Raw genomic sequence first — 11,052 nt, forward strand, 5'->3', positions numbered from 1 at the left:
GTTTGAATAATTGTTGATATAAAATTAGTTACATTCAAAACTGTCAATTGTTCACTATATTTAATGTGGTAACTACATTTTTCGTCATTTGTAAATAAAAATGATCAGTAATCAATACATATTGATACAATAATTCAGAGATTTCATTAGGCTTGTGTATCATTTAATACTGACAATAACTTTTGAGCTTAGTACTTTTAAGATTTGTATGTATCAAGTCATTCAGTTTGTATCTTTAAAAAAATTTTTTTTAGCCTAGTGTCTATTGCTAGAGTAAATAAAGCAATTTGTCATCTCAGAAGTTTTGTCAGTTGTCAGTGATTCACTTATATTATAAAGTTTCTGTACATTTAGTTCTGGTCTGTGGTTTCAAATTTTTGAAAAAATACATCCTCAAATTGTCACAGAAATGTTTGATGCTTCTTCTGACACAGTGGCATGAATTATGGCTGTTTAAAATTAAAACTCTTTGCCCTGTAGAGAAACCCAACAAAATGCTTGCAAATGGATTTCATACAAATCAGCATATGTATCAACATGGAGAAATATCAATTAAAGTAAGGATGATAATGATTACAATGAATAAAACTGCTGTAAAATCAGTGTAAACCAGCTATATATTTCACTCTGAGAGAGAGAGAGAGTTTGTATGTGTGTGATGCAGTTATTAATTTAATGTTTTTCTTTGTAATTCCTTCTGGATGTTTGTTTAATCATATTTGATATATTTTATCTCCAATTGCCAGGATGTTTTCCATGAACGTGTCAAATGTTATAAAAACTGGAAGGATGCTGAAGTGATGTTGGCCAGAAAGCGAGAGAACAAGGCTCGTCTTGAAGTGGCCCATAAAACTGATAAATTATCTCAAGCCCAGCAAGAAATTACAGAGGTAAATCAAACTTGATAGATATTATCTTACTTTACTTCTTAATTCATAAAATTATAGTTGTATGTCAGAAATGGTTTTAGAGCTGTAGAAGTCACTGTGGGAAAGTTGGAAGGGCTGTATCAAGGGATTGGGGAAGTGTAACAGGTTGATTGTGAAAGTGCAGCAGGTGTTAGTCTGATCAAAGTGTGGACATAAAATAAAGTACCTTACTTTAAAAAAGAAGCAGCTATGGTTGACACCAAGAATACAACTTCAAGAAACAACTTTATATCATCCCCATATATTCACACTGTTGAACATAAATACATATCAAAATACCAGGGCATTCAGCACACAAAACCCAAAGGTATAAGAATATACATATATACACATATAAAAATATGTGAAAAACCTGTAAAGAATGACGTGTATGAAGAAAATACATGAAATTGACTAAAAATTAAAATAATAAGATAGTTAAACTATTAAAGGTAAAAGGAATCCAGAATAATGACCATTGTAAAGTGCATGAAAGAATTAAGTCTACAGCTGTTTCAGTAGCCACTGCCATAATCCATTTACACATTAAAACACCAAGCCAGCAATGGCCCTTTCATCAGGAAAAACTATCTTCACCAAAGAAGTTTCACATTTTGGCATAGAACACTATTAGACACCTAATTTCAGCATCCATCACAAATTAAGAAATTTTTATAATTTTACATGGCACAATATGAAAAGAAATATCACTAAATACAGCTCTTTTTAATAAAAATGTTTCCATACTTGTGATAAAAAAAATATATCTCTGAAATGCTCCAAATATCAACTCAGTCTGCCAAGCCTTACATATTATAAAATTTTAAATAAGTGTACTATAAAAGCTTCTTATCCAACAATACCAATTATCTAGCAATCCCTATTGGCTGTAAACCAAACAGTGAATCATCTAGCATCTAAAATATACAATCCTGCAACTGCATATGCTCAAGAATGTCCATTCAAACATAGATGCATACTAAAGTTATTGTTGGGTGTGCACAGTTAAAGCATATGTCAAAATCTTATATTGGTTTAAAAGCAATTTGTTCAAAATATAGATACAACACAGAAACACTTTCTGAACCAATGTAGAACTACAGACACTAGCTTATCCAATATAAAATTTGGACATAGTCTCTGTTTTAACTGTTGCACAGTCAACAACATCTTTTGTGATGTATCTATGGCAAGGTGGACATTTTGTTAAGCTTTTGCATTTGAAAGATCATACATTCAAACATTTGGATGAATCATAATTTGGTTTAGTTCTTATTCAACAAGGATGACGAAAAGTTTAGTGTGGTCAAATAGAAAACTTAGTGTTTTTGTTGAAAATTTCACAATATGTATGGGACTGTGAAGAGGGAAATGTTTTGGAAACATTTTAAAGAATATTTTGCTTAACAAGTATTGGGACATTTTTATTAAAAGGAGTGTTATACCAAGTGATATTTATGAGTTTGTGTGGATTGCCATTTTCTCTATAACTAATGTTTACAGTGAATCTATTATGTAATACTCATTATTGCATTACTTTAAAACATTATTTGGCCTTGTGACTAGTACAACCTGATTAGATTTTGGGATTGATCCGGTACTAGACAAGGATTCTGGATTATTTTTTTGTTTTTTTTTTTACTTAATTTTTGTGAGCAGTCGGGTTCATTTTCAGTATTCTCCTTTGTGAGATAAGTTGAGTTTATTTGAGATATTCTCATTTTAAAAATCATCTCTGGTTAATTGTTGAGAGGACATTGGTGTTGCCTTGACAGAGGTTTGCGCTCTCTGAGTGCTTTTGTTGACTATAACTTCATTGAAAGATTGGCTGGAAAAGTTCCTTAGAGACCCCCTAAATATCAAGAGGTAAACTATAGCATTAAATGGAAATTGGTTTGTGTCACTAAACCATACAAGCAAGATATTGTTCTCAAATCTCCTACCCTTTCTCTACAGAAGTTCTGAACTAACCTCAAGCTGTATATATAAATATGTATGCTAAAATATTTTAAGTTATTTATAAGTTACTGAAGAATATAAACTTCGTACATCAGTATATCCACCCCACCAAGAAAATTAAGTAAAATAATCTATATATATTCAATATACAGACAGTTATACTTCTGAAGAAGGTTTATGGTATTTACAGTTTCAGTGTAATCTATATAAATTAAACTGTAAAGAACTTTCATGATTAATAATGCATCTCATAATTAATTTAATATAATATACACACCACTGATAGTCTAATTCTTATTCTATTATTAATATTGGCTCATTTTCCTAATTAAAGCAATATATCATTTTATTATCTTAAAAACATACCCGTACCTGCATATATTTATATCAACAATACCACTGAATCTTCTACTATAAATTTCTTTCTTGGCACTTTTGTTCTTAACTTGATGGCCTTTTCTAAAAAAAGACCTTTAGATCTTGGATTTCAGTGTAATGCATCATCATTACATCAAGCTCATTTATATTTAATGTGATTCTTTCAAACTTATGTGATTTATAAATGAATTCACCAATTCAAATCTGCTACTGAATATAACATTCTTCACCTTACTACACTTAATGTAATAATCTAATTTGAGATTGTACAATGCAAGGAAAAAGCATATTATACATACATTGGTTCTTATTTCACACAGTTCTTTACTTTCACTGTGTTATTTAATTATCTGATATTCAATGTTATTTTGTATTACACTTGTTCTCAAAAATATATCATCATTGTCATTTAATTTGCACTTTTCCATGATTTGCATGGGTCAGACAGAATTTGTTGAGGCAAATTTTCTATGACTGGATATCCTTCCTCTTGCCAAATCCCACCTGTTTCCAAACAGGTTTCTATTTTCCCAGGGCCAGACCTGTATTTCATGAAAGACTAGAAACAAACAATCTTGCTTGTATGATGACAATGCTCATTTACAATCAGGTGATGTCTAATCAAGGATGCACATGCATGTACACATGTACATACATACATACATACTTACATATATATATATATATATACATGTACACACACATACTTATATATATATATAATGGACTTCTTTCAGTTTCTGTCTATAAAATCCACTCAAAAAGCTTTGATCGGCCTATTGCTATAGTAAAAAATACTTGCCCAAGGTGTTGCACAGTAGGACTGAACTCATGACCTCATGGTTGAGAAGGAAGCTTCTTAACTGCATGGCCATGCCTGTGCCTTCGTATAATTTAAAATACTCAAGATTTGAAGCCATTGCTCACTTTTTATCTTTTGATGTTCAACTTCATTGGTTTGGAACTTAAATCTTAGATTTCATAATCAACAACGCACTACACTTAACCATACTGAAACAATGCATTGGCTGTAAAACTGCTCATTTTACAAATGATTCAAAGAAGTCATCAAATGTCATTAACCTCATTAAACAACAGACTCACTGTTGTTTATACAGACACTTCTCCTAAAGGTTTTCTGTAAAACCCACACACATGTCCCAAATACTTTTATCAGTGTGTTTATTTCCACAGTTTTTATCATATTGTAATTTATGCATCAATGCATGTTTATTTATACACCATTCATGTAATTTCATTTCATTTTATCTATTTTCTTTGAGTCTCTCATTTCATTTCATTTTATTTTTATCTGCAATCATTCACTTATATCTTGAGCTGTTTTAATTCGTGACATATTAAAATTCCTCTTTTCCATTTGCCTCCTATTAAACATTATTCCCTGTCATAACTCTTTGCTCATTACTGCAATTACGTAAGCAATATGTTTACAGGTGGCTTTTATTACAATTTTTGATAATTTGTCCTTTGAAACCACAATAAATTGTAATCTTCCACTGTTTCATCAAATTACATGGTTTAAATTATGTTTGTATCTGTATGATTTATTTACGTGTGTGTGTATGTGTAAAGTCAAAAACTAAAATTTATGATATTTCGTTTTTGGATTTGGTTTGCAAGATTCTTTGTGAGTTCGTGTATTGAAGCATATTCTGTTGTGTCTGGGGAGAGTCATTTTCTTTTTGTGCCTTATAATTTAACACACTCACCGGTAAAATTTCCACTTATTTCTTATTTTTATTTTTCTAAAATTTTCATAGTGTCTTGTAACCTTTTCAATAGTCAAAAATATTGAAAATTTTAGAAAAATAAAAATATGGAATAAGTGGAAATTTTACTGGTGAGTGTGTTAAACTATAAGGCACAAAAAGAAAATAGTAAACACTTGCCCAAGGTGTTGTGCTGTGGGACTGAACTTAGGACTGCATGAATGGGAAGGAAGCTTCTTAACTACATAGCCTGTGCCAAAAATGTTTATTTCTAAATCCTCTAAATGCCTTCTGCCAATATGGATATCTAGTTGGAAAGTTCCTTTTCAAATTGAAAGTCTTTTTCTTTTTTTTTTTTTCAACCCCTCAAGCCTTGCAGTTGCCAGAGAAAGCTTTTTCTCTTCTTGCCACTGATGTTGTCCAAAGAAGTAGCAAAGATTGATACAGCTACACCTTTGTGCTATTACAGGTGTTGCTATCAGAGTGCAAAGATCCAGAACAAATATTGCATGCACTCATACTTTCATTTATTAATGTGATTCATGACCAATGACCATATGTTTCATCATCATGCATCCATTTTCCATGCTGGTATGGGTTGGATGGCTTGACAAGAACTGGCAAGGCCAGGGGTTGCATCAGGTTCAATAGTTTGTTTTGAATTGGTTTCTATAGCCCTGTGAGTGAATGTCGTAGCTGGACAACTGGTGTTGGTTTGTTTATGTTCCCATAACTTAGCAATTTGGCAATAAGAGACTGCCAAAATAAGAACCAGAATTCAAATAAAGAATTCCTGGAGTCAATTTGTTTGATAAAATCTTTCTAGGTGGTGACCCTGCATGGCCACAGTCTAATGACTGAAACACAGAAATTAAAGATGTATAAGTGGGTTATTAAATGATAGTGCATATATATATATATTCATATATATATAATACATGCATACACATATATAAAATACACACACACAAATACATATATATATATATATATATATATATGTATAATACACACTTGTATATTCATATATACACACACATACATGTATCATCATCATTTCACATCCTTTTTTCATGCTGGCATGAGTTATATGGTTTGACTGAAAACTGGTAAGCTGTGGAGCTGCACCAGGTTCCAGTCCTATTTGGCATGGTTTCTACACCTGGATGCCCTTCCTAATGTCAACTACTCCAAGCGTGTGGTGGGTGCTTTTTATGTGCCAGTTACATGACACTGGTGCCAGCCTTGACTATTCATGTATATATACATGTACACATAAATGCATATACAAATATATATTTCATTGTATTCTCTTTTCAGTGGGAACAAAAACTAGAGAAAGGTCAAGAAGACTTTGAGAAAATATCAGAAATAATCCGGAAAGAAGTGAAGTTTTTTGAAGTGTGCAGAGTGGCTGACTTTAAAGCTGCTGTGATTACTTACCTGGAACATTTGATGGAGACTCAACAAAAGGTGAGTAATGGATTGAAGAGAAGGATGAAGGCCATAGCTACTACAGAGTTGTGTACACCGAGAGAGAGAGAGAGAGAGAGAGAGAGAGAGAAAGCAATAGTAGTTCTTAATTTTGAGACTATAACTCAGTGCATTACCTTCCACTATTATGTAAAAAAAAATTTGACTTGGTAATCAATTGATGTTTTCTCTCTATCTCTCTCTCTTACAAACTATGTATACATACATTTACACACACACACACACATATATATAGAGTTTGTGTAAGATATATATGGCCGAATAAGAAATTCCTTTGTACAGTATTATATCTTTGCAAAAGTGAATAGAAATGGCATTTCGGATAATTTTTCCACTTTAATAATTTAATGTTCATTAGTTTACATGTCTAGGTTTTCAACCTTTTGTAAATTAATTATTAAAGTGGGATAATTATCAGAAAAGCCATTTCTATTCATTTTTGCAAGTAATATAATGTGTGTGTGTGTGTGTGTGTGTGTGTGTGTGTGTGTGTGTATATATATATACACCCACCCACAGGGTGTGGTGAATGAACTGTCATCTAAATTACGCAAAAATGAAAATAACACTGACACCTCATTTTAACAGATATATTTACCAAAATTACATAAAAAATATCTTGGAACACTAAAGAGTAAATTTATTCAATGAAATCATCATTGGGTTCAACCACACCCTCCAGATGACTTTGGAATCTCCTGCAACTCTTCTGGACAGTCTCTTTGTTTAGGATGATGAATACTGCCATAATCTTTGCCTTCAGTTGATCTTCGGTGTTACAAGGAGTTTGTTGGTCTCTTGCTCAACTGCACCCCACACAATAATCAAGGAGGTTGCAGTCTGAGGAGTTAGGTGACCAGATGTTAGGAGTGACGTGGTTGCAAAAATTGTCTGACAGCCATGACTGGGATCCCCTGCTTGTGTGGCATGGGGCAGAGTCCTGTTGCCAGACGTAGGGTTTTCTTGATCCAGGGCAGCACTACCTCCTCCAGGCACTTGATGTAGGTCTCCATGTTGAGTTTGAGGCTGTGTGGAATGATGAATGGAGGTATATCACTATCACTAGTGATCACTCCAAACACCATGATGTTGACTGGATGTTTGATTTTTATTACTCTTGGTATGTCCTCAGATTGACACCCAAACATTCTGAAATGTATGTATTAGAGTTTCCAGCTCAAATGCCAAGCAGTACAACATGTTGTTTCCAAATTTCAGGCAGAATAAATTGCGTCATGGTGCTGTTTATCTCACAGATGGTCCCCAATTGACCCTACTATACTGTGTAGTTGACAAAATCAAAAACAAATAATGCACATGCTCAAAATTAAAAATATAAAATGGTGACAATTTACCCACTGCACCCTATATATGTGTGTGTCTTTGTCAATGAACTTTTGTAACCTAGTGGTTTGGATGTGGCACTCAAAGTTGCAAGATCATCGTTTCAGTTCAGTGTGATGTGTTTCTTGAGCAAAGCACTTTATCGCATGTTGTTTGAGTTCACTCAGCTGCAAATGAGTAACCCTGTGGTCGACTGGCATCCCATTCAGACAATGTTGTGGTCTCTGTCACTTAAATATGCTATGTATCTTGTCATTACATTCATAATTTTCTTCACAATAAAGCATCCTTTTAGTTAAGTGGAATAAGATGGTATATTATTGACTTTCAGCTGACCAAATGAGATAAGATAGTACACAACTGGCTCATGAGTTGATCTGGTAACATCCTGCTTTTTTTGTTTTCCTCTCACAGACAGTGCCTCAAGGACTACATTTGATTTCTTAAGTTAGTAAAGTATGATTTGAAGGAAAGCTGGTTGTTGTTTCTAACAGGTTGAGCAATGACGCAGAAGCTCTCTTAATGGTTTGAACTTTTCAGTTGCACTAGAAATTGCAATGTTTTATTTGGCAACGTAATGTCTTCGTTTTCCAGGGTATATAATTAGTTACATTGACTCACCTTGATACCTGCTTGACAGACCAATAATTATTTTATTGACCTTGGAAACAAGAAAAATCTAGACTCAGAATTTAAAAGGGATCAAATATCTTTTATCTTTTACTTTTTTGCCATAGGACTGTGGCCATGCTGGGCCACCACCTTGAATGGTTCAGTAAAAAAAAAATCAATGGGAGTACTTAATTTTTAAGTTTGGTACTTATTATATCAGTCACTTTTGCTGAACTGCTAATGTTTGGAGGACATAAACAAACCAACACCAGTTGTCATTTGGTGGTGAGGATAGACATACACACAATACTTAGAGTTTCTGCCTACCAGATTTACTCACGCCGTTAATTGGCCCAGGGTTATGGAAGACGGCACTTGCCTAAGGTGCGACACATTGAGACTGAACCCAAAACCATGTGGTTGCAAGTTTCGTAACCATATGGCTATGCCTACACCTATAAAAGTATGCTAAATATTTAGGTTACTCTAGAGCTTTTACAGCCGAAGTAAAATAAATTTAAGTAGGTGCAGGTATGACTGTGTGGCAAGAAGCTAGCTTCCCAACCAGACTGTTCTAAGTTCAGTCCCACTGCATGGCACTTGGGTGTTTTCTACTATAGCCTCATGCCAATCAAAGCTTTGTGAGTGGATTTGGTAAACGGAAACTGAAAGAAACCTGTTGCGTCTATGTATATATGTATATATATATATATATATATATATATATATATATATATATATATATATATATAGTCTTTTATTCTTTTACTTGTTTGTCATTTGACTGCGACTTAATATGGAGCACCGCCTTGAAGGGTTTTAGTTGAAGAAATCAACTCCAGAACTTATTCTTTGTAAGCCTGGTACTTATGCTATTAGTCTCCTTTGCCAAACTGCTAAGTTATGGGGACATGAACATACCAGCATCAGTTGTCAAGTGATGGTGGAGAGGACAAACACAGACACTCAGATATATTAACATATATATACCATGGGCTTCTTTCAGTTTCCGTCTAGCAAATCCACTCACAAGGCTTTGGTCAGCCCAAGGCTTTAGTAGATGACACTTGCCCAAGGTGCCATGCGTTGGGACTGAACCTGGAACTATGTATGTCTTTGAGTCTGTTCACCACCACTGCTTGTTGGTGTGTTTACATCCTTGTAACTTAGTGGTTCAGCAAAAGAGATAAATAGAATAAGTACCAGGCTCGAAAACAAAAGAACTTGGGTTGATTCATTTGACTAAAAACTCTTCAAGGCAGTGCCCCAGCATAGCCTCAGCCTAATGACTGAAACAGGTAAAGGTAAAAAGTTTACATATATCAAATATTATTTGTCCAGAAGGGAGGGGAATCTGAAATATCCACTCTGATGGAGGAATCAGTTCTTTTGTTTCAAGACAATATTTCTGCAGAAATGACCCTGCGACTGTGGTACACGGACAAATATGTTGTAGGCCAACCCATGTTAGCAACAAAGAAAGTTAAAATGGTGAGGATGTCTTCCCATCCCTTCTCCCCATGTGTAGGGATTCACATCTTTTAAAAAAGTCATTATTGTTTCTAATCCATTTCTTTTTTTTTTTCTTCTTCTTCTTTTACAGCTTATTAAATACTGGGAAGCATTTTTACCTGAAGCTAAAGCAATTGCGTGATAAAAGCAAGGTGACATCCTTAATCTACAGGAGTCAGGGTGGAAAGTTGAGATGATATGGAGTGAGTTGGAGTGAATATGGAAGACCTCGTGTGACTAACAATGTCTGCGTAAATATGGCATTTGGTGTTTGTAACAGCAGCAGCAGCAGCAGTTGTGTTGGTGGTGTTTAGTGATTTCAGCAGGGTTGTTGGTGATTGCACACAGTACCCACACTTCTTTTATTAGCAGCTGGCACACCACCCTGTATCACTATCATCCCTCTCTATCACCACTATTAACTAGTGATATATATACACATATATATATACAGACACACACACCCATATTCATTCATGCATGTGTGTGTGTGTATGTATTTATATATACATATATACCAATATTGAATTATACTTCTGGAATTATCTAACTCACTACCATTATTCAGCTCCAATCATGACAACTGTCATATATAAATATATTTTATATATACATATATATATAGATATATATATATATAGATATTATATATATTATATATATGCCATATATATATGTATGTATATATATTTTGTACTCTTTGTATAAATGATTAAAGACAAACAACACATAAGGATTTTTTCTTCCTCGCTTTTCGTAAAAAAGAAATTTGATTATATTTTGTTTTCTTGTTATTGTTACTTGCTTCCTGATATGAAAGTTCCTCTGAAAAGAAAAAGAAAAAAGAAAATTTTTCCTGGTGTTAAAAGAAATAAACTATGCTCTAATCTTTCACTAGTTTTTTTGATTTCCCCCTTATTTGTTGCTTTCTTTTATTTTTCTGTCTTGTGCTTGTTTCGGTTATCAGACTGCGGTCATGCTGGAGCCACTGCCATGAGAGGATTTTAGTCAAATTGCCCCCCCCCACCACCACCAATCCCTCTCAGTACTTATTTTTTACAGTTTGTTATTTTATCAGTCTTGTTTGCTGATTTGCTCAGTACAGGGATGTAAAC

The 11,052-nt window shown here is 33.7% G+C and overlaps 1 protein-coding gene across 8 annotated transcripts in view; it reads left to right on the top strand.

Annotated features, from left to right (window-relative positions):
- Positions 1-10,404, top strand: part of LOC115217996 (sorting nexin-2) — a 118,827-nt gene extending 108,423 nt beyond the window's left edge. For all 8 annotated transcript variants that reach the window (XM_029787735.2, XM_036507830.1, XM_029787738.2 and 5 more), the window contains 3 exons: positions 747-890; positions 6,296-6,448; positions 10,029-10,404. In XM_029787735.2, the coding sequence (XP_029643595.1) occupies positions 747-890; positions 6,296-6,448; positions 10,029-10,079 (348 nt within the window). In that variant the 3' untranslated portion in view covers positions 10,080-10,404. The remainder of the gene's footprint in view (positions 1-746; positions 891-6,295; positions 6,449-10,028) is intronic.
- Positions 10,405-11,052: the final 648 nt, after the last annotated feature.

The sequence above is a fragment of the Octopus sinensis genome, linkage group LG12 (assembly GCF_006345805.1).
Source record: "Octopus sinensis linkage group LG12, ASM634580v1, whole genome shotgun sequence".
NCBI classification, from domain to species: domain Eukaryota; kingdom Metazoa; phylum Mollusca; class Cephalopoda; order Octopoda; family Octopodidae; genus Octopus; species Octopus sinensis.